The sequence below is a fragment of the Xiphophorus hellerii genome, chromosome 5 (assembly GCF_003331165.1).
Source record: "Xiphophorus hellerii strain 12219 chromosome 5, Xiphophorus_hellerii-4.1, whole genome shotgun sequence".
NCBI lineage: Eukaryota > Metazoa > Chordata > Actinopteri > Cyprinodontiformes > Poeciliidae > Xiphophorus > Xiphophorus hellerii.
The window spans coordinates 18079708-18104170 of NC_045676.1; the positions used below are offsets into that span (position 1 = coordinate 18079708).

At 37.6% G+C, this 24463-nt stretch overlaps 1 protein-coding gene and 1 pseudogene across 1 annotated transcript; both read left to right on the plus strand.

Moving 5' to 3' along the window:
- Positions 1-958: 958 nt before the first annotated feature.
- LOC116720718 (multidrug and toxin extrusion protein 1-like) lies at positions 959-10908 on the plus strand (annotated as a pseudogene).
- A 9-nt stretch (positions 10909-10917) lies between these two features.
- LOC116720717 (multidrug and toxin extrusion protein 1) lies at positions 10918-23170 on the plus strand. Its single transcript, XM_032564113.1, has 16 exons — positions 10918-11094; positions 13401-13502; positions 14232-14300; positions 14518-14666; positions 15766-15808; positions 16001-16045; positions 16141-16238; positions 16328-16425; positions 17040-17221; positions 17350-17458; positions 17582-17657; positions 18018-18087; positions 18180-18312; positions 18400-18494; positions 20164-20227; positions 21719-23170. Exons 1-16 carry the CDS (start codon positions 10918-10920, stop codon positions 21940-21942), a joined length of 1734 nt encoding a protein of 577 aa, XP_032420004.1. The 3' UTR covers positions 21943-23170.
- Positions 23171-24463: the final 1293 nt, after the last annotated feature.

Genomic DNA, 24463 nt, shown 5'->3' on the forward strand with positions numbered 1-24463 from the left:
AAATCCCATTTGAAGTTTTAATTGTTAAAAATCAACAATGCGTTTGTTTTATTTAGTTCTGTTTTGACAAGGAGGGTTTGCATTACTTAGCAATTATTAAATTAATATCCACAAAGTAAAAGCTAATATAGATTCTCTAGTAATGTGAAAACATAAGGTAGAGCTCATGAATTTACAACTTCTAGATTATCACACCCCAAAAATAAGCTTGTTAACACCACCCTGGAAATTTAACGGAGGGAATATTTACAGATCTCTACAGCTCTTTTTACACCCCATGCCCCTCTTTGAACTTTAAGTAAAGTTGATATTCATAGAAATGCAAACGTCCAAAACATGAAAAAAGCAGATTATCAAATTAGAATATGGGTTTTGATGTTGATTCTGAGAGATTAGACTTACTTTTGAAAATAAAAGCAGGTACTAATCATAATTTTCTTTAAGCACATATTTTTTGTAATAAACGTTATTTTTTTGGTCTGATGAAATATTCTAAATTTAAATTTCATTTAATAATAATTAACAGGCTTTCAAACATCCATCTCTGTTTAATCTTAATGTGTTTAATTTAGTAATGAAGTTCCTAAAACAAACATATTCTTTTTTTTTTTTTTTACAGTACTCCAATTTAGTTTTCGCACGTAATTTGATTCATGTTGTATCACGTGGACTGTCTTTGTCCTGTGATTTGCTGATGTCAGCGTATTTAAAGGAGCAGTTGCACAGGTGCCACATAAAGTGATTTTTTTAAGGAAAGCAAATGGTGTTCTGGATATAAAATAGCCCAGTTGCATTGTACTAATTAGTTACAGTACCAAAGGGAAGGCTGACTGTTTTCCCTTTGGTAGCAGTGTTGTCATAAACATCATATCCTTTTTTAGCGCGAGGAGACATACAAGCTGCTTTACATCAAAAAAGCTCCAGATAATTTCAGCAGCAACAAGCAACATTTAACTAAATAGGAGGAGACCGTTTCTGGAGTCCTGTGTATAAAGGCGCAACATATCTGGTCACGGATAGTTCAGAGGATACCAGACGCCCGACTGACGCTTCTTTTGTTGAGACCAACGCTGAATACTGCGGACTCGACTCAGAGGAATCCAGGCGGACTCCCGACACGAGCTGCTGCAACTCCTTAAACTGGCAGGACCTGTGGTAAAGAGGAGGCAACCCCAGTCTCACGGACCGAGGGGAAGGTAGTTAAGTATTTGATAGAAACAGGAAGAGTAAAGCTGCCTTGGATTCGGCCGGAAACAGGAAGGGTTGCAAAAAATAATTTCTTCCTGTTTTTTTTTTTTTGTTGTTGTTTTTTTTATTAATACAATTGAAATAGAAGTATTAATTTTAAAAAATTCAATCTTGTTTTAAGAACTAAAATGTTTAGTCTATGTTGAATTTACCATAAGCGTATAAAAAGCCCTAAGCAGTAAAACCTAAAAATTACAACAAAAAAATGTCCATTGTTAAAATACAGTATATTTTTTCTTTAACTTATAATTTAAAAAAATTAACTTGCTTTTTTTTAACCAGAATTTTACAGTTGATCAATTCTTTTTCTACATGCTACCTTCTGAAGGATATTATGGAGCCTAGGCGAAGGCTGGGAGGCAACACACAGCTGATCCACATCATCCAGAAAACATATTATCGCTCTGAACCAATCGCAGGTTTCTCCAATTCTTTTCTTTAGTAAAAGAATTGGAGAAACTAATCTCCTATCCATTTTTTTGGGATAGGAGACAAAAAAAAATGATTTGAGTTTGATATTAGATTCCTAAAACGTCATACAATCTCAAAAAGATATAAATATTGAATATCAGAAAATATCACTTTCTACACGTGTGGCCAAGTCAGACTGTAATACATTTTTTAATAAATAAAAAAGGGTTAAAAATTCAGATAGAAGGACACCTTCTTAGAGCTTTTACATGCTGCTGATTGGACAGTTTTACTTCATGCACAGACATTTGTTCCTTTTGGCTTTACGGAGATTGAAGTTATACCTGTCACAATAATAAATTTAGCTGGATGATAAATTGTCCCAGAAACAGAAACAACAAATAAAATGAATTATGAAGTCTCTGTAAATACAATTGTCCTTAACAAGGGCTAGATGAGACCAGTGCATCAGACTGAACAGGTTTTGGTAATGAGAGAAAAACGATTCAGCATACAAATGAAAATTATTGAGTTTGTTTTAGTTTATCGTGTGATTTATTACTTACTGCGACAGACCTAGGTCCGGGGGCAGAGGGTTCAGCTCACAATATCTTGATAAAATATTATGAATCATATCCTAAAGGACACTTTCTGTGTTTATGGGCCTTTTAAAATATTGTTTTGAAATGCCTTTGTAACAAAAGGCTTGTTTTATTTTCCCTAAAAACGATGCTGTGTTTTCAGGTCATTTCCCAGCTGATGGTCTTCCTGATCAGCATCATCAGCCTGGCGTTCTACTGTCACCTGGGGAAGACAGAGCTAGCAGCAGTATCACTGGCAGCTGCGGTGAACATAATTGGGCAAACGTGATGCATTCCCAGGTTGTTCTCTTGGAGTTGAGTTGATTCTTGAGTTCTTTTTTGCTGTCTCCCATGCAGATGGTGAACGTCACCGGTATTTCTGTCGGCACGGGTTTGTCTGCATCTCGCAATACCCTCATATCTCGGGTGGATAATCCTTATCTACAGTTATTCAGCAAACAGCTAAATAGTAAAAGATTTGCATCAGGTGTATCAAATCTGTTTGTTTGCTCTGTTACATGGAGACCTATGGGAGCGGTAACCTGAAGCGTGTGGGTGTGATTCTCCAGAGGGGGGTTCTGATTCTGCTGCTGGCCTGTTTCCCCTGCTGGGCCATCCTCATCAACACTGAGTCCCTCCTGCTGGCTGTCAAGCAGAGTCCACAGGTTGCCAGGTCTCTTTCAAATCCAGTTTAGCAAGTGCATCTCATTTCTCTTAGACCTTTTCACATTTTCAAATTTCATGGAAGTACAATGGAGTAAAGAGAGCTGAGAGAACAAATGCACATCATACAATTTAGATTATTGTATATAAGAAATTTAAACCGATGCTGGTCAGAGTCAGCTTTATTGGCCAAGTTTTTGCACACAGACAAGGAATTTCACTTCACTTCCACTTTCAGTGCAGACATTTAATTAGCTCTTCCGGTGAGTTTGATGAGTCACCAAAATTACCTTTTCACAAAAAATTTAGAAAATTCCATCTCCTGGTCAAAATTACTCTGATCCTCACAAATATTAAAAAGGGAAAATAGATTAACAAAGACAGCTTGATTGATTCAATACACCTGAAGTTTTTCTTCTTTTTATGTCATGATCTTCAGGCTGCTTTTATGTACCAGCTGGAAGGGAAGAACTCACAAAACCAGGTGTGTCTCTCAGAGTAAAGCTGTTTACATAGAATGTAAAAATATACATACATTTAGGCCTGTTTAAAATTAAACAAATATAATTCTGTGCTTTAAATGTCAGGGAATCATGTGGCCTCAGGTTGTAACTGGAGCAGTTGGGAATGTCCTCAATGTTCTCATCAACTATATCTTCCGCTATCATCTGGAGCAGGGTGCAGCGTGAGTTTCTATATTATTATAGTTGAAAGTAACAAAGAATATTACGACTTAGTTTCAGACATCTTTACCACTAGATATTTCTGAATAATAATTTGTGCTAATTTGTCTTGTGCTTATGTTTTTGTCCTTCATGTCGTTGCTCTGGGTTTTCTAAGAAGGGGATCTGCAGCAGCCAACACCGTCTCTCAGTACTTGCTGGCTTTGCTCCTGCATGTTTACATCTAGTGGAGGGGTCTTCACAAAGCCCCCTCCAGTTCAGAACCAAGTCAGACACTATAATTTTTTGCATTCTGGATTGTATTCTAGCACTTTGGGGGTTTTTTTATTACGTATACTTTTATAAGAATCTCCTTCTGTTTTATTATCCTTGTTTATTGTCATAACTGGTCAAATCCTTTGTATATGTGGACTCACAGGTTGGTCACTCGACTGCCTGCAGGAGTGGGGTCTCTTCATAAAGCTGGCCATTCCTAGCATGTTCATGATCTGCCTGTCATGGTGGATTTTTGAAGTAGGAGGATTCCTGGCTGGTGTGATCAGCGAGGTTGAACTGGGGGCTCAGTCTATTGCATACCAGCTGTGCATTGTGGCTTACATGGTAATGTATCTATAGATGACACACATTGATGCTTGCTGCACAATGTCTGAAATGTGTTTTATTAGATCCCCAGGCTAAGGCTGCATTAAAAAAATAACCGGAATTAAGACGGCTTCTGCCATGGACATTTCCATTCACACAATTGTCTCAGTGTTCTCTTAAACAGTCCTTGAGATCCTGGATACAGAATAGCAGTCTTTTTCTGTTGTGAGGGGACCATTTGGCACAACTTCAGGCATTAGTATCTCCGCTTAAAAAATATACGTGACATTCTCTGCTCTTTTGTGTTGATTTTTCCCAGTGCCCTCTTGGATTTTCTGTTGCTGCTCCTGTCCGGGTCGGGAATGCTCTTGGTGCTGGAGACATAAAGCAGGCCAAGCTGTCGTGTAAAGTCCCAATCATCTGTGCATGTAAGACCCATTCCACAGCATATGTGCTCATACATGATGTTAGGTGTTTAATTCAGAAAACTGGAGCAGTACGGAGAGAATTGCTTTGTCTTTAAGCATTGCTATAATATTTGGTGTATGCATAAGCCATAGGATTAAAAACAAAAGCTCTGACAACGGGTTCTGTGTCCCTAATTCTAGCTCAATAAATCTGAGCTAGAATCATTGGTCCCCACAGAATTCTGATTCTATTGCAATGTGGCACGCTTGGAGAAATCTGGGGTGTTTTCTTCAGGTTATGTCATATTGGAAAATATTTCATAACATATAATGTTATGATCTATTTCATCAACCCAGTTTTATTTTTATTGAAATGTTAAAGTTCTATGATTTATATTTCTATAATATAAATCATAGATATTAAAGAAACATTTTAAAGAAGGAAAAAATCATTTATTTTTGCAGCTTTTAAGTGGAAACTGATTAACTACCTCATTTTGTTCACCTTTATTGACATTCCGTTTTGCGTGTTTTGCACAGTCATTGTTGCGTGCTTTGTTGGAGTTTTCGTCAGCATCACCAGAAATGTCATTGGATTCATTTTCACCTCAGACCAGTAAGTTAAACCCCAAACTCAGTAACTGATTCCTAAAACCCAGGTAAGGACCTTTGATTGCAGCTTGTTGCATGTGTCACAACAGGATTTCTTTGTATTCAGACAGCAGACAGTCATAAATTAACTAATATGCAGACTCTTGGACATTAAGCTGTAACTGTTTAATGAGCTTCAGTTATGTTTAAAAGCTCTGGTAACAGAGTTGCTGAATAAAAAAAAAATTGTTGAAGAAAAAGACTAGTTTAAATTGTTTTTAATATTGGTAGCTTAATAATATAATATTATGAACTAAGTTTGGTGTATTAGTGGTAAAATGTTAACCCATCAGCGCCAAAATCAGCGCTTTTCATCTAAAGTCAGTTCCAGCTACTGAAGACAACCTGATATCATTTACCTTGGTGTTACCTCACTAAAAAAGTGAATCATCTCCCTGTACTGTTTAATGTTTCCTGCTGGTAATGATTTACAGTCTAAAGGAGTCTAATTCCTGTGTTCTTTTTTAGGGACATAATTCAGAGGGTTGCAGATGTAATGCTTATATTCAGCTTCATGCATGTCAGCGATGCGACTGCGGTGAGAACGACTTTCATTCAGTCAAACACCAAAGTCTGAGACTGCAGGTTTCGGCACACAAATTATAATCAGACGTTACTTCTAGGGTGTAGCCGCAGGAGTTCTCAGAGGAGCTGGGAAACAACTGGTTGGTGCCATTTTCAATATAGTGAGCTCCTACTTTATAGGGTTTCCCATAGGCGCAACCCTCATGTTTGCTGCAAACATGGGAATTACTGGTGAGATTTAAAAAACAAATGTAAAGTCATTAGCGCAAGAAAGTTTATTTATCTAATAAAGTTGAATTCAAAACCTAAAACTACTCATAACAATCAGAGGAATATATATTTCCTCTGATTTGTAATTATGGTTTGGGCTTAGAGCTGATGGAAAAACAAAAATTATGCTTGAAAGAAAATTACATTTTTACATAAAACCAAGAAAAGGACATTTTCATTTTAAAGAAAGTCAGACAACTTCACAGTACGTCCATGAACTGTACAGCTTTTGCACGTAATAATTGGTTGGGGCTCCTTAAATGACTGATTGCAGCTTTCAGTTCACCTACATTTTTGGCTCTGGTCACTCTTTTCTTCCTCCGACTCCCAATCAGTCACAGCATAGCTTGGTTGTTATTAAAGCAGGTCTTGGTTCTTTTGAGTGTGGAGCAGGTGCCAAGTTCTGGTGGATAATGAGACCAGCATGTTCTTAAAGTTTGTCAGCAGAGGAAAGCATGAAGTGGTCTAACTTTTCCTTACTTAGTGCATCATGAAATCTACTTTATCCCCAACTACAACAGGACTGTGGACCGGACTTACAATTGCCGTTTCACTACAGGCATTTTTCTTCATCTCATTTAAAACATTTAAAACTTGATTGGAAAAAGGCTTCAGCAGAGGTTGGAAACTGAATTACTAATTTTATTTCATTTTTATTAATTTTTATTGAAGGAAAAACATGTTATTGACTAATGTATTTCATTACTTTTTCCTCTGTCTGATCAGACTCAAGTCAGAGCAGGAGTTCAGCTCATGGAAGAAAAAGAAACATTTAATCTGGAACAATTAGGTTGGAACATACAGTTATTGCTGTCCACATTTATTCATAAAAAAATATATCTGATTTGATTCTCAAAAGCTTAATTACTTGTTAAACATTTAGAATCAAGTCAGAGCCAGATCCAAGTTGGCTTTACTCCGACCAGAGGTACCAACGAAGAAGAGGGTATCGTAAGGAGTCCAGGCCAGAGAGAGTTCGCCACCTCCACAGTGGGGGACGTGCTCCCAGTTAAACAGCTGGTCTTACGACATGGACTGACACTTTTGATCATGATCGTCATTCTTGTGGTTGGAGTCATCAGCAGCAATTTGATAGTCACTCTGTTTTGATGATTTTTCCTGCAGGTGATGGTGTGAATCCGGTTCTTGGTGCAGCTGGTTCTGTTCCGTTTGTTTTTATCATTAATAAAACCTTAAAGATTGAAGGAGGACTTTAAAACAGTAAGACTGGGACATAAAGAGAAGTGCCTTACAAAATAATGAAATCCTATTGTACTAGTTCAGATTTTGTGACATTTCGAATCCCAAACCTCAATATGTTTTATCTGGACTACGTGAATACAAAGAAGCACTTTGAGAGATGAAAGAAAAACTATTTGTGCTTTTTCAACAAAGATTTCTGTGCGCATGTATTCACCCTTATATGAGTCAGTATAATGTCTAGAACATTCAGAAGCAGAAATATAAATATTTTATGTTTACATTTCAATTGGTCTTTACTTGTGTGATTTGTTTTCTCGTTCAAAATCCAGATGGCTGATGTGAAAAATGCTGAAACTGTTTGAGGACAGTCAAAGTTGCCCATTACAGGCAGACTGAAAAATTGGCTGAAAGGAAATTAAATATTGATCTTGTCTTACTCCCGCTTTACAACAAAGTGTGTAAGCTGTCCAAGACAGGGGAGAAAAACATTTTATTTTCTTAAAGAGGAAATGCAGTAGATAAATTAGACTAAAGCTTTGACCATGTTTAAAATGATAGATATAATGCTATATCTATATAATGAGGAGGTTGAAAGACTCTCCCCCAATAAGTTTATTTAAGAGAGCATAGTGAAATATAATAATGAGAATACAAATCCAGAGTATTGATTATGTCAAGAAGTCATGGCATAATCAATACAGTTATAGTAGGACAATATTTCTAGTAAGTTTTTTTTGGTTTTTTTGTGATGTATGAACTTGCATACATGTGCCTTCTGGTTTGCTATTGACACACCCAAATATCTGTACTGTGAGGCAAAGGGTTTCTATCCTAATTGAGAAGTAATGAACCATGAAAGTGACTGTTTTGAAAATCCAATATAATTTTACAGTCAAATAAGAAATGGTGTTGATTTGAACAATGAACTTTAACAATTGAAACTACAACAAACAGTTTCTTGATGATTGGAAATTAATTTCTCCTGCCTTGAATGGAAAACTCCTTTCATTTGAGATTTAGGCAGAAAGAGATATCACAACATTTACCCAACTGTTGGAAGTCAAAATATGGAATGCTTTGCCATATAAGAACTTGCAAAAAGGAAAAGAATAAATTCTGGTCAGGGTTGTGTAAACATGGCATGAAGCTATTTGCCTTTGGTCTGGTCTTCAAACTTTCTCCCTCAATTTTTTTCCCTCACAGACCTGCTGTGTATAGCACTGCATGTGGTAGCATTTCTTCTTTTCAGACAGTGTCTTCATGACATTTGCCAGGTCATCATAAAGCTCCCACACAGATGGAGCTCTCCGGCAGTATGCAGTATAATGTCCCAGGCCATCTTTGGTCAAGCTTCCCCGGAAAGTGACGACTGCTGTGAAAGTTAATGTTTTTCCTTGGAGAACGGTAATGGAGGGAAATTCACTCAAGGCAAATTCAGTTGGATATGGAAGGTCAGTGTCAATCCATGCTGTTTCTCCAATGCTGTAGCCGTGAGTAACGGTTCCTGGGCAGAGAACATTTCCTGAGGTGGTGGCTCCTGTTTTGAATTCAGATGGACATTCTGATTCATTCTGCAGTGGTCGGAGGCAGGGAGACTGTGGAAGGAAGAGTCCTTTTTCTACTGAAGTGTCAAGCTGAGCCATGCCAGAAGGACAGAAATGTCAGGTAAAACAAATGGTACTTCCCTGGTCATTCCTTTGTTTAGGTGGCAGTATTGTGAAGAGCAGTGTTTTAGGGTGTAGCCGCGGTAAACGCTTGATTCAAGAGGGGTTCCAGAACTGTCATCACCTTCTGCCTCACTGAGAGCCACACCAGTGATGGCATGCATTAGCTGCTTTGCATGGTCCAAGCTTTGTGATTGAAGAAGCTTTGCTATTCCCCTGACAAAGAAGTCTTTGACACGATGTGACTTGTTTTTCAGGTACTCCCACTGGCAGACCATCTTTATGCAGTGGGCAACATCAACCCTGATGTAACAGGGAGAAAGTTTTGCGGACTGGTTCCCAAGTAGCACACGGAAGCATTCATCAATATATGACTTCAGGTTAGAAAGAGGAGTGAAGGCCTTCACCAAAGCACCAAGAATAGCCAGGGAAAAGTCACTCACAGATTCCTTTGGTACAGCTGCGCCTGCATGAAGCCATTCTGTCAGCCATGTTGCAATTGCATTAATATAATGCCTTTCTGATAGCATTTGTACCACTTGTACCACCTTGATATAGGATGTGGCCAGATGTACCATTTGGTCGTGCCAGTTTTCTGACAACTGAACCAGTTGCATCAAAGCAGACTACTGAGGGACATTTTTTGATCAGTGCCTTATAAACATGTATCTGAGTTTGACTCCAATAGTGACAGAAGAATGTATCCAGACCAATATCTCTTATACTGCCACTGTTAGGTGTGCTATACTTTAATAGCTGCAAAGATAGAATGGGGTCTTTGTCGCCTAACTCCAAATCTTTTCTCTCCCGTTTGGCTTTTCGTAAGGTTGCCAGGTTTGGAAGGTGGCTTGGCTCGGGATCTCCAATATCCATAAAATCGGATGCCTTTGCTGACCTCCATACAGCTGGTTCCATCCTACCCTCACACAACTCTTTTGAAATCTGTGCACGAAGGGTTCCTGGCATGAATCATGAGTCTTTCGCAGGGAGATGTCAGCGCCTTCGATGGAACTCCAGCAGTGGTGCCTGAGTCAAACTCTGTGTCCACAGGGCTTTCAGGATCACTTTCTTGATTATTTATTTCCAAGCATGACCATATGTTTTGTCTGTTTAGCTTTACAAATGTGTACAGGCCTTTTGCAGACATTTTATTTCCCAACTGCTGACTTAGCTCTGGACAGCGGCAGCTGGAGTGGCTATATTGCCAGTAGGATTTTTCTAGGATAGCCTCTTTTGAATTGCAGAGAACTGCGAAAAGAGACTGTCTTCCGCTGGCTGTCGAAGCATCTAGTTAAAAACTAAAAAGGCTTTGATTAGCATTGCTCAAAATAATAATTCTGACCTACATCATTTCAAAGAAGCCACAAAACATTGATATTCTAGCAGTGACTGTACAATTACAATAGTCTTGAACTTAAAAAAAAGTTAAGTTGGCTTTCCCAGTTTCATTTCTACCATTTAAGCTAATTTTTAAACAAAAAATAATTTTCAATAATGCATTGTTACTAGTCTTGTGAATTGGCAATTTAAGTACTTGTTAAATCTTAATTTCCCTTTGGAATAAATCATTTGTAAATTGAATTCAGAAGATGTGCCCTTTGTGGACATGCTTAAGTGTTCATGATTCAATATAAATGTAAAGGCTGTAAGATAGTGCCTCACTATCAATGTTTCAATAGGTGTAAAAGGTCTGGACTTCAAATATAAGTATACAAATATATATACAGAGAGAGGGGACATGATTTGAGGGTTAGGTTTTTAAATATGTTATTTTGTGAGCTTTAGATATTTGATATTTTAATTACCCGTTAACTTGACCCTGTCGTGCGCGCTTGAACCCACCATGACAGCAGCAGGGGGTGGCTGGCTCTGCGGACGGTCGTCCACTCACAGCACAGCTCCGGCCCCTCCCGCGGCCTTCCTCTGGTAAAACATCCCGCTCACGTTTCCAGGGCTGCTGTCTGACCACCGACACCCGCAGGACAGGAGTCAGTCCAGAGTCACAACCTTGGCTGGGAGCAAGTCAGCTATGGACGGTCCGGGCAAAGCAGCGGCCACACACACCGAGGGAGTGAAGGTGGACCTGAAAGCAGCTGAGGCAGACCCCGCTGAAGGCTGCGGCTTCTGCCTGAAGAGAATACGGGACTTTGTTCCGCAAAAGTACCGAAATGAGCTGGCACAGCTGTTCAAACTGGCGGGACCGGTGGTAAGACTCAGTGCGGTATTCGTTCAGTGATTGGTTGGCTGTATAGTTGACTGTATCACTTTTGTCTAACGCCATAAATCACAATATTAGCGTTATTAGTTTTGCACATGTTTCGACAACTCTGTTTATTATTTAAGCTGCCATAACAGGACATGTTAAAATGTTAGGTTCTTTAACATATTTCAATTCAACCTTTTCTTTTTACAGCGGTTTCATGTTTTTTTCTTTATTAGAAAAAGCTTAAAAATATAAATGAAATTGTGGATCTTCAAAAATGACAAAAAAAAAAATAATAATAGAAGTTTAAATTTATGTCTCTCAAAAGTTCATTAAATATTTGTCACTCTACACAAGTTTTATTCCGCTAGCGAGAGGATAAAAAATATTCTTTGGATTGTAAAAGAGACCGTGGTATGTACATCAACATAAATTAGAGTACAACTATGTACAAATAAAAATCTAGAATGTCTGATCTTTTACACTATGTCTCTAGCAGGGTTTTAGAAGTTTAGTTCAGTTAAATTATATTTAGAGCATCTGTGAGCAGCAATTTTCCATTGTTGCCACTTATTGTGGACTTATGTCCTTGTACCAAATGAATATGCATTGCTCTAACTTTTTGCATCAGCTCTGGTACGTTTATGTTGTTCTTCAGAACTCTGTCTTATGTCTTTTGCATCTTTTAACAGGTTTTTTTTCCAGGATAGCCCCTTAAATAGATTGTTTTTCTGTTTTATGAATATAAACAAATGCACAGTTTATAATTTATCAAAATATTTAACTCAGTTCTATATTTATTCAAATTTGTTCTTGCTAATTTTTGTAAATGCATAGTTTTTCTTACTATGTACATTTGACCTCATGTCTCTTATTTTCTTACTTTTCATTATTATTATTTTCAAGTGTATCTGTCACTTCTACTTGCCTGTGACTTTAATGCTGACATACCTGAAGGAAAATAAAGGATAACGCTATTCTATTCTATTCTATTCTATTCTATTTCCCATTCATATACCATCAGAATCACACTCTCTATTATTTCTATTTAAAACACTCATACCCACAGCATGATGCTGACACCACTGTGCTTCTCTGCAGTAATAGTGAGCTACGTATGTTAGTTTTCCACATTTTGCACATGGACCAAAAATGTAATCACAGTCATGATGTGACCAAAGAAACTTTTTGCACATGTTTTTGGTGTCCTCTAGATGGCAGATGCATACCACTAACATGATATTAACCATTTTTGAGGAAGAAGTTCAGAGGTGTGGCGTGTTAGTATTCTATCTTACATATCTCGTACATTTCCATCGGAAAGACAGATTTTTTTTCTCCCCTGACTAAGACGCCTCCAAACTTTACAAAGTTAAAACTGGGTTTCTTATTACTTCCAGTTCTCCAAGCCAGACTTGTAGAGTGCCACATTTTATGTGTGTGAATGGTTTGAAAACCCAGTAAAGTCTTGCTTGAATTTCACAATTATTTACCACTTTGCGATGGTGAATTGACAATAAGTGAAACGGTTCTGAGAGAAGAAATACTTTGCCAAGACTCTTGCCATGTACCATGTTGACTGTTTAAGCTGCTGCCAACCTGGCTGTTGTTTAAACTTGGATTTTAGCTTGATTCCATGATTTTAGCTTGACTCCCTCCATTGCAATGGAATTGTAATTGAAATTATGATTTATTTTATTTTAGTTTTCTTTTGAAGTTTTTTCCTTACAAGAAATTATGCATTTCTAAGACAACAACAGATTGTTGTGCATTGAACGTGTTTCTGTTTCCAGATGATACAGAAGAGCATTCTGCTCAGCTACTGCATTCAGGACGAATCTTAAATCATATTTATAAATATTGCATACATATAATGTAGATTGTAAGTCGAAAGCAGTCCAAGGAAAAAGACTGGGCTGTCCCTCATGCAAAGGGATAAGCCTTGCAACATGTGGTATGACATGGAAGAGACTGAAGATTATTCAGGATATTTTATTTCAGGTGAACAATGTGCATATTGCAACAAAAGTTAAGTTGTGTGTAATCATAATTTCTAACATCTAAAATTGAAGATTAAAGACAAATGGAAAATGTGCAAATTTAACCTGACATGAATGTGTGCAACCAATTCTCTAAATGTTTTGTTTACGTTTAAAGTGACCTACATAGTGACCTACAGACATTTCAACATTTAACAAAATCTGTTGAGATTTTCACGGCTTTTGAGATATTTCTTCATTTTCATTCATTTCATGTGTCTGACATGCACAAGCTCCGGTTATATATAAATATGTATTTATATATTTCAGGTAATTTCCCAGCTGATGATCTTTATGATCAGTTTTGTCAGCATGGTGTTCTGCGGCCACCTGGGAAAAACTGAACTAGCCGGGGTTTCGTTGTCGATTGCGGTAAGGAGACTTTCTGGAATCCTGGTTTCTTTTTGTTTTGTTTCATCCAACCTTGTATTTAATACAGTGAACCCTCGCTATAACGCGGTTCACCTTTCACGGCCTCGCTACTTCGCTGATTTTTTTTTTTTTTGTATTCTTGTAATTTTTTTCCCCACAGTGTATTCTGCGTCCTGATTGGCTAAACAGTCTCAGCGCTTCTTCTCGACTTGTGTGCCAATAGCGTTACGGTATTTAAATAGACGTAATGCAGCTTGGCAAATTTTGGTAAATGTTTTTGCCCAGAAGAAAAAAAACAACAACTATAACTATGTTCTTCTCTCGAAAAAAACACACCTGCACCACAGACTTCAGAAGAAAAAAACACTAGAGAGCGGAGTCAGGATGCAGCGTCACAGGAACAGTGAAATACGCGAGTCACAATTTGTCCTACTGTACTTCGTATTGATGATTAAAATTATTATTTTACTGTAGTTATTTGTAAAAAAAAAAAAAAAAAAAAGCGTTATATTTGTTTAAAAAATAGTTGGGCATGAAAACAGGTTTTGTTCTTTGGTTTCAATGTAGAGTATTTAATTATGCAGTATAATAATTGTAAAAACATAAATAAAGGTACACGGATTTCGCCTATCACGGGTTCTTTTCGGAACGCAACCACTGCAATAAACGAGGGTTCACTGTAATGTGTTTTCTCTACCTTGCATTCTGTATCTTTTTGTATTTCTGCAGGTGGTTAACGTCACCGGTATTTCCATTGGCACTGGTTTGTCATTAACCTGCGATACGCTCATATCACAGGTACTGTTCTGAGCAGAGGTTGTTCTTTCACTTTATTTACGTAACCGAGTCAGTCCCAGCAGTTGCAGCTGGGTTCCCAGGTTTTCCTGGGATCCGCTTTGAAACAGCTCAGCGGTGAGCGTTTGGATCAAATTAGCTTTCCGGGATCTCTCACACCTTTTCTTGTTGCAGCAGTCGTGGTGTTTTAGCTGAACGTCTGTCTGCCTGTTTCGCGCAGACCTATGGGAGCGGTAACCTGAAGCGTGTGGGTGTGATTCTCCAGAGGGGGGTTCTGATTCTGCTGCTGGCCTGTTTCCCCTGCTGGGCCGTCCTCATCAACACTGAGCCCCTCCTGCTGGCTGTCAAGCAGAGTCCAGAGGTTGCCAGGTTAGCTCTCTGCAGCACCACATGCAGGGTCACATAATGAATCCCTTTAATCAGCAATTGTTCTTTTTCAGCGTTGCCATTTCTGTTTATTCATTACCTCTACCTTGCAAAGGTTGCAGAATCTCTTCTTTAACAGAAAAAGTCTGCGGTTCCCAAACCTTTTGCTTCTGACCTCTTGAAAAACCCTAACTGTCAAAGCCACTCAAATAATTAAATATTGTGGTTATTTTTAAAAAAATGTATTCCATCTTTTATTTTTGTTTTCTAGCAAATATTTAATCACAAAACATGCAAATATGTTTATATAATTTTTATACAAAATCTACAGCTACTATTTGCAATCTATTACATGCAGCAAAACAAACCGATACTCAATCTTGTCACTTAAGTTTTTGATGATAAATGGAAATTAAAGTCTTGCAACAGGAGGAAATCTAATAAAACATTGGTACAAGATGCCAAAATATGTAGATTATGGGAGTCCCACAAAAATAATAGATCTCCACAAAAAAAAAAAAAACAATGAACGAGAATCATTTTATGGACAGGTTACCAGTCCAGAAAATGCACATATAGTTGTATTGAAACGCTACCTTTTTTTTCTGGAAAGGAAGTAAGCAGATTTTCCATCACACTTTTTTCTTAGAAAAAAATTTTCTTCCTGTAAATTTATTGCATACAGCCATCTGTGAACAGTGAGCTTCTCTAGCAACAATCTTTTGTTGCTGCTTACCATTATCGTGGAAGGGGCCAGTGGCTGTCTGCAGTAAAGATGTCAAGGCAACCGGTATTCTCCATTATTACGCATGCCACACCATAGCACTTTTGTGTTTCAATTTCTAAGAAACGAAATATTTTGTGTTTTATTCCCCAAATAATCAGAAATAATGAATAAAAATACATCACTCTGTTATTAATGAAAGCTCATAATAAATGAGTCTTACTGTTTTAACTGAATTATTGAAAAAAGTTGTGTTTTTTTAAAACAATATTTCAATTTGTTGAGCTGTACCTGTCTGATGTTTTTATCTACAAATGTTGACTTGTTTTGCATATTTGTCACGGTCACTCTTCTGCTCTCTTTTTTTCCCACTTGAAGACTCTCGCAGATGTATGTGAACATATTCATGCCTGCTTTACCAGTGAGTTTCAGTACTCAGTTCATTTAACAAGTTTGTTTCTGAAACTTAAAATACCTTACCTGTTTTTGAGTCGCAATTACTAAAGCTTCATCTGTTGCAGGGAAGTTGTCCAGTTGCTTAGTCAGTAATCTTAGCGTTGTTCTTTTTACATGTCAAAGAAGCTTTAATGCAGCACTGTGTTATTTTCTTCAGGCTGCCTTCATGTACCAGCTGCAGGGAAGGTACCTCCAAAACCAGGTACGGTTTACTGAAGCACACAGTCCTAACAGCGTTATTAAAATCAGAGTCTGTTTAATAAAAGTTACTCTAAGAATACGTTGTGATGTTTACAGGGAATTATATGGCCTCAAGTTATAACTGGAGCAATCGGAAATGTCCTGAACGCAATAATCAACTATGTGTTCCTGTATCCTCTGGATATGGGTGTTGCGTAAGTTTTTGAAAAGCTTCCATTAGTTTTATTATACTTGAATAGGCTTCTTTATGATCCTAATATCTTTTTTATGTTTTATCTTCCAGTGGGTCTGCAGCAGCTAATGCTATCTCCCAGTATGTGCTGGCTGTGGTCTTGTTTGCTTACATCTGCCTGAAGGGTCTCCATAAGGCTACATGGGGAGGTCAGTTTATTACTGCTTTATTTGGGGACAATAAAAAGGCAGGGGTTTTTGGGGGGGGGGGGGGTTTGTAGACCAAAAGTTTATTTTTGGCCTTGTCTGACAGGATCCTCTTTTACCTGTTTGCAGTGTTCTATAGATAAAAAGTATAAAAATAAAAAAAATTCTAATTTCTTTCAACAGTGGCTTTCCTATAGCCACCCTACAAGAAACAATAAATACTTGATGTGCAGAACTAATACATAGTTGTGTTTATAATGAGATTAAATTATAAGTGGACTCATGTAACCAATTATGTGACTTTTGAACACCACTGGATACGTAGGATTACCTTCAGCGGGGTAAATGTAGAGGGAACTGGGTACAAATACATGCCACACTTTTCAAAATTTTATGTAGAAACATTTTTGAAACCTATGTATTATATTCCCTCTACTTTACAATGGTAAAGTAGACAACATGACCGAAGAAGATATCTTCTTTGGTCATGTTGAGGATTGTGTTTATAATCTGACAAAATGTGAAAATGCTGACGTTTAAAAACATTTTCCAAGGCCCTGATAATCCATTAATTAGTTTGTTTTTCAAACAAATAAATGAAAGGTTTTGACCATCAGGTTGGTCGCTGGACTGCCTCCAGGAGTGGGGATCGTTCATCCAGCTGGCCATCCCCAGCATGCTGATGCTCTGTCTGGAGTGGTGGATCTTCGAAGTGGGAGGATTCCTGGCCGGAGTGATCAGTGAAGTCGAGCTGGGAGCAAACTCCGTCATATACGAGCTGGCGATTATTGCTTACATGGTAACTCCTCCAAGACTGTTCCCTCGTTCTGGAGTTTCTTTCATTTCAGTTCCACAGTAAATTAAAACATAGCTGAAACCCTTTTTTTTCTTTTTGAAATTGAAGTGCACATCTTCTTCTTCCAACAGTTTCCTTTAGGATTCGCTGCTGCTGCTAGTGTTCGTGTTGGAAATGCTCTTGGTGCAGGGAACATTGAACAGGCCAAGCTGTCCTGCAAAGTCCCCATATTCTGTGCATGTAAGAACAATGCATGCAAATTTCACTCACCTCTGTTACATACAGTGTGTAAAATAAGCACTAAACACTCAACCAGATTTCTAAATATTCAGAGTTGTCTTTCGCTTATTTGATGTTTTTCAGTCATAATCGCATGTGTTGTCGGAGCAATTCTTGGTGCCTGCAAAGACATCATTGGGTACATTTTCACCTCAGATCAGTAAGTGAAGCTATCAGATAACACTGTTAGCCTTTATCCCGTTCCACTTGCCTGACTGCTTAAAGATTTACAGAAGTCAGTACACTCCATGCTATATGTCAAATTTGTTGTTGGTGATGCCAAATTAAACAGAGCTAAAATAATTATTCAACTCATCTTTTGGGGTACTATTCACCTTGTTGATGTTTTGTAACTTTTAAGTGTTTCCTTTACTACACAAAACATTGTGTTTCACTGTCCAAAAGATTTTGCTCCTTTTTATCCGAGTCTGTTTATCAGATTTTCTGCTTTTTTGACATGTTCTTTACATATAAACTCATATACCGTATGCTTGTTTGTTTGTTTTTTTTCTTCCTGTAGAGATATTTTGTTGAGAGTTTCTGACGTCATGATCATCTTTTGCTTCACACATCTGTGTGATGCTGTCGCAGTAGGTGATAGCTTCACTGCAGAATTTCAAACTACAGTAGTATTTGCATGTGAAAAATGTGACTTGACCAAATCACCATTTCCTCCTGGAAGGGTGTTACTGGAGGTGTCCTCAGAGGAGCCGGTAAGCAGCTGATTGGTGCTCTGTGTAACCTGGTGGGCTACTACTTCATCGGTTTCCCCATTGGCGTTTCCCTGATGTTTGCAGCCAAGATGGGGATTATAGGTAGGAAATCAATCGCTGTGTGTTGTATTGAAATGAACCGTTAACCTTCCGCTCAGCGCAAACTCTGTTGTCTTCTTTCCTTAATAGGGCTGTGGACGGGACTTACAGTCTGTGTGTTGATGCAGTCGATTTTCTTCCTCATATATGTGTCCAAGCTTAACTGGGAGAAGGCTGTAAAAGAGGTGATTAAAAGATTTACCCAATTAATCTGCAGCCATATAATTAGATAACGAAATGGGTTTGATTCTATCTTCTCTAGAGAGTAATCATTTGTATATTACCCACAGCAGTCGGCAGCTGGAGTAATCTCAATTTGGAGAATCGGGAAGGAAATCATGGTGAAGTTAAACAGCTGCGTACAGCACGGCCCATTCAAAACTCCATCTCTGTCATGTAATACAGAGCTGCAGAAATTGGCTACCTATGCAATAAATGAAACTTGTCTCATGGCACTGTCTGCACATGATGGTAAAAGGAGTGAGAAGGAAAAATGCACCCAAAATCCAAAATATATGTATTTTTTGCGCATCGCTGTGAGATGATCACAGCAAGGCTCTGAGGAATTGTGTTGCCTCTTTGAGCTGTTTTTTACGCTTTCCACCACGCTTCCTCTGATCTTCTTTGTCCTCTGCACTACTCATCACTGAAGACCAGTGCTTCTCTTAAATAAAGATGGTAGTTCACAAGAAAAAGAGCATTTTACATTGAAACTGTAGGCTTAAAAATTTCATAGCTTCCCTCGGTTACTAACCTGGTCATTGCCTTCCTGCATTATTCCGTTCGATTCATTTGTCGCTAATTGCACAGTCTGGGCTTTCTCCCATCGACTTGGATTACCTCCATTAGATTTCATAACGGGCCAATCAGCAAACAGAAGGAAAAGTTGTGAACAATGATGTTGATTGTTTTGCGCGGTTTTACAATCATGATCTGCCTGTAGTTTTAGCAATGGCAGTGGAGGAAACGGAAGAAGCTGTTCAGTCTGTGTTGGCCACACGTCTAGGCTTCCTAGATTCCAAATACTGAATATTGTTTAACATTAACAGCTGTCTCGTTCGGCTCAGTACTTCTCTCTTAGCAAAGAAGGGTTGTTGTTTAAAAATGCAGGCAATTTCCGTTAAGCTTCATAATGTCAAACTGACTAATCAAAACAAATCACAGTCAAACGTTAGCAATTGGGTAACATTTCAAATTTTAACAGGACCCACGTCTCCAGGAAGTAATTGTTTCTAGTTAGGCGGGAGCCCAGACCCTCTGTACAAAGCAAACTGTAGTGCAAAGGAGTGGTTTTCACCAGGCTACTAAGTTTCCTAGACACTAGACTACATGTACAACGCCCTTCATCACATGCAGTTAACTGCTATAACAAGTCTGAGCATGGAGCAGAATATATTTGTTGTTATTGTCGTGGCATGAACATTGCGGTATGTTCGTCTTATCAGCTCTGTGAAATGTTTTGTTATTGGACCAAGAGGAGGATGATCATTCCTCTCTGATTTCATCATCAGACCCATGCCAGTCAATGTCACCCCAGGAAATGCTGACAATAATGAAGTACCACAACAACTCCACAGATGTCTGTACATCCTCCAAACTGCCTGTGAAGTCTTGCATTACATCATGCATAGGAAAGGCACCGTAGAAATGCTCTTTCAGATCCTCAAAATACCATCCACATTCTATCAAGATGCAGTCTTGATCAGCCGTTAGGGTGTGTTAGAGAGAGAGAGCAACTCTTAAAGGATTAACCTGCACAGATGTGTGCAAAGCTTGCAACATAAAAATATTTATAAGAAAATGATTTAAAAATATGATCCACACTTTTAACAAAAGCTTCATGTCTTTGCTCAGGCTCTTGTGAGGGCAGGAGTGCAGAGCAAAGAAGAAAAAGATATGACCAAGATGGAAAATTCAGGTGAGTTGGAAAACACAAATCTTATTACCACTTGTATAAGTTCGAGAACTTATACAAGTTCTCGAACTTGTATAAGTGATGTGTGGTGCTGTTTTTTGTTGGACTGTCCTTTGAGCAAAAATAACATGGAAATAATAATGTTTATACTTACAACGTCAATAGGAAGGGCTAGTTTTTGCACTTTTCCTGTCTGGATTTATGTGATCTGCGGTTGGAATTTCCGCTGCTAAAAGACACTTCAAGCAGAAATTACATTCAGCTGCATATAAGTTTTCAGGAAGATGTTAGTAACATATGGTTGAACCACACTGAATGTGGTAAAGTTTTTCAGATGTTACGTAAGCATTGGCTGTCGAACTTGTTCGTTATCCCATCTGTTACATTGTTAAACCCAACTTCCTGGCAGAGCGCCACCTCTCTCAGTGAAATTCATTATAAATGGAAATTTTGAAACATATTTTATTCAAATGTATTCAGTTGGGAAATCGCAAACGTGCATAATCCTGATTTTTTTTGTATTTTTGACCTACTGAAAATAAAAGCTGCGCTGTTTTTAGTAAATTGACTGTAGTTGGTGTTCCCTAAATGCTGGGGATTAAATAAACCCTTTACATTTATTTAGGCCAAAATTTTGACCTAAATTGTATGCTTACACATTTTAAGTAAATCAAACGGTATCTATGTAGCACTTTTCTAGTGATACTCTATCACCCGAAGTGCTTTTACACTTAAGCCACAATTACCAAGCCGCACACAAACTTCTCCTTCCCTTCTGAAAAGATTGTTAGGCACATGGTGGATAATTTTCACATTATTGCTCTTCCCATTTGCACATTTTTACAAATATGTAAATATTTTCAGGGACATTCTACAATTTTCTTTACTAACTTAGAAAACATAAACAAAATAATCTGGTCATTTCTTCCCTTTGCAATATTCCACATTTCTAGTTTTGGTGGTTTCATGCATAATATTCAGCATTGAGAATTTGCTCAATATTGACCCAGTTATAATCCATCAAGGAATCATTTTGTAGCTGCTTTGACAACCGACAAGTTAAGCTAGGTTTCTATGTAGGGAAAAGTGATTATCACTCTGATAGACAGTATCGACTAGCAGGAGATCTCTCATAGCTATTTTGATTTGATTTAGAGTCATCATTTTTTATTTCAACTGGTCCAAACATATATAAGAGAATAAATTTGAGATCTGAAAAATTTTATTGCTATTTCTGTCTTATGGAAACGCTTGATTACAAAGACAGATTTACTAATACAGAAAGGATTAAGTTCACGGGTTTTTTTTTACAGGTGAAACATAATAAGAAAGGGACAAAGTTTCAACATGTAGGTGGTGCAAATCGTCAAAGAAGAGAATTGAGCCCATAAAACGATCAAACTAGCACATTTGATAAGTGATTTCAAACTTATTTCTTTGAACTTGTGTCCTAGTATAAAATCTCTAAACCTAAAAACTAAATCTAAATTTCAGCCTGCAACCAGAGCCAGGTTGGTGTTGCAGCATCTCGTGATGAGGAGGACCATGTGTACCAGGAGACCCATCCTTCAGAGCAGAGTAAACCCACCACCACAGTGGGGGACGTCCTGTCGGGGACTCAGCTGGTTTTATGGCGAGGGCTGGCGGTGCTGGTCATGTTCATCATCCTCGCTGCAGGAATTGTGGCCTCACACTTCCTCACTAAAATGCTGAAGTGATCCCTCCGGATGGTGTCAAGGTGGCAGTCAAATTCATGAGTGTTGGGGTCTTATGGGACAAAGTTTGGCTGCATCTTATTTTGGTTAAAATGGCCTCACTTTCTCTTGTGAACATCTCAGTCACATGCTGAACAAATGTAAGTGTGGCCAAACCAAACCAAACTTATTTTAGAAACATCAGACAAGTGTTTGCCGTTTTACTCACACTTCCTGTGTTTCTGTTTCAGTAAAAGCTGGTCTTTAACATTAATGAATGATAAGTCTCCAACATGTACTTGATTTTATTGTGTATTTTTAATTTTATAAATTTGTTCTAAAATTGTTTTTTTTTTAATTAAGTGGTATGGAAGATGAGAGATCTTAATGCTGCTGAAGTTTATGAGGTTGATGCCCTGGATTGTAGTTTACTTATTCTGGAACGTGTTAAAGATTTGGTGGACTGTCAGTATTGCTGTCATACCAAAATCACTTAAAAGTTAAAAATTGCTATGCTTTGCATATTGCACAAGTAGCAAAGCAACTGTGCATTTAAAGAATGTGAAATAATTTAGCACACTTAAAAGTTAAATAGGGTAGTACATCCTCACTGCCCAGTTGAAGCCAGGTTTATGAGTAGCAGCTTTGATAAGTTTTAATTATCACACACCACACAGCCTGTAAGGCATTTATAGAACCAGCATAGAGCGCATCTATATCATGTTGAAGATTGAGTGCATAAAATACAACCAAAGGTGGGGATAAAGTGTGTAACATAAACATGACTTGATAAACTGTAAACCTAACATAAAGAGTGCCTTAACTGACAAAAGTATAGTTTTTATATTTTTTAGAGAGAGAGAGAGAGTATTATGATGTCTTCACTGTGCAATTGTTATGTTATTAATACAATGTCAAATTATTTTGTACCCTTCTCCTGACTGATATCTTTCTAGAGTAGGTAATCTTGTATAACCTTTCTAGAAATTATGGCTTCAACTAAAGCAAAAAACTTTATTTTGAATTGTTTAAATCCACTTACTGATATTAGGTGTGCACCCAAAAAAACTGAATGCTGAAATTCAAGTGAAGATTTCTCAACAAAGTATTAGCTTAACAATGTGGAGACTTGTTCATCAGTTATTGCAAACATTTTATATTATTTTTACCAAAGGAATTGTTTCTCTTTTTTTTTTTTAGCTGAACTGTACAAGATAAATGACACATTAAAAGTGGAAAAAGTTTGAAGTGATTTTTATTGTCTTGTTTTTGAGTTTATGAAAATCTGGCTTTTTAATAACTGTTCATATTTTTCCATAGTACAAGTTGTATAGACACTGCATTAACTAAAAAAATCAAAACACAGTGGCGTCTGTTTCTTGGCTTCTTTGGTAACCAGATGAACCTGTTTGGCCCCCAAAGTTCTGCTTTAAAGTACAAATATCTATAAGTACGTAAAAGTCAGATGGTCAGTCATTAACCAAATGCAAGACATTACACCTTAACTGTGGACAGCTGCAGCCAGTAAGGTGTCGTGTGGTACGCTGAGTTACTGTATACCTAGGGGTAAATATATTCATATATGTGCATATAAAATAACTGTTCAATGCGTTTTTTGAAACGCAACACCTTTATTCTAAAGTTTTTGATAGTTGTCTTTTTTACATCAAGTAAACAGTGTTTGTGATTCTATGCCCATATTAAGAGCCAAATATTTTAACCATTTTCATAAAAATCTATAACTGCAATTAAGTTTGTCTGGCCTAAAGCAGAGGAAAGCACATTTTCTAATAAGATCCTACATTTGACATTCTTTCCTACAAACAATTCCTCCAATGGCCACACCTTGAAAAACACAGACTAATCATAGAAAAATGTCTCCACATGCCTGAAAAGAAATACAATCCTGTTCTCCACTGACGCTGTTATTAAAGTCAGATCAGATTTTCAAGAAGCTAATCATGGATCATATATCCAGGTTAGGGTGAACGTCCACATTTTTCACCCTAGGACAATATAACAGTGATCATCGATTTTAAAACAGGATATTTTTCATTTTTGCCTTAATAAGGCAACTGCTCCACTACATCTACCGCTCCAGCTTCTGTTCATCTTTATCGTTATTTTCTTCTTTGATTCCTGTCACAGTTTCTGGGGTTTGAATTTTTCAGTGATTCTCTCAGCTGAAGTGTATTTTCATTTCTAAGAATTCTTCAGCTTGAAATCCTCGTGCCTTGACTTGTCTTTGCCTTTGGAACCTCTGACAGCAACAGATTAAATTTTCATTTTAAAGGCTTCTTTAAACCACTTCAGTGTGGATAATGACTGGGCTGGCAGAATTCTCACCTTTTTTAGTTCTAGATTAGATTGTTTAAATTTTACTGTAATTACTTTAACATATAATTTGTGATTTTTAAAAAAACATATTTCCTTTTGACTCATAAAACAGTTTGAATACCATTCTATATGCACTTATCTGTTTCAATGTTGTCATCATAGACATCTAATTGCCTTTTGAAACTACTGCTGATAATGGTCTGGAAGG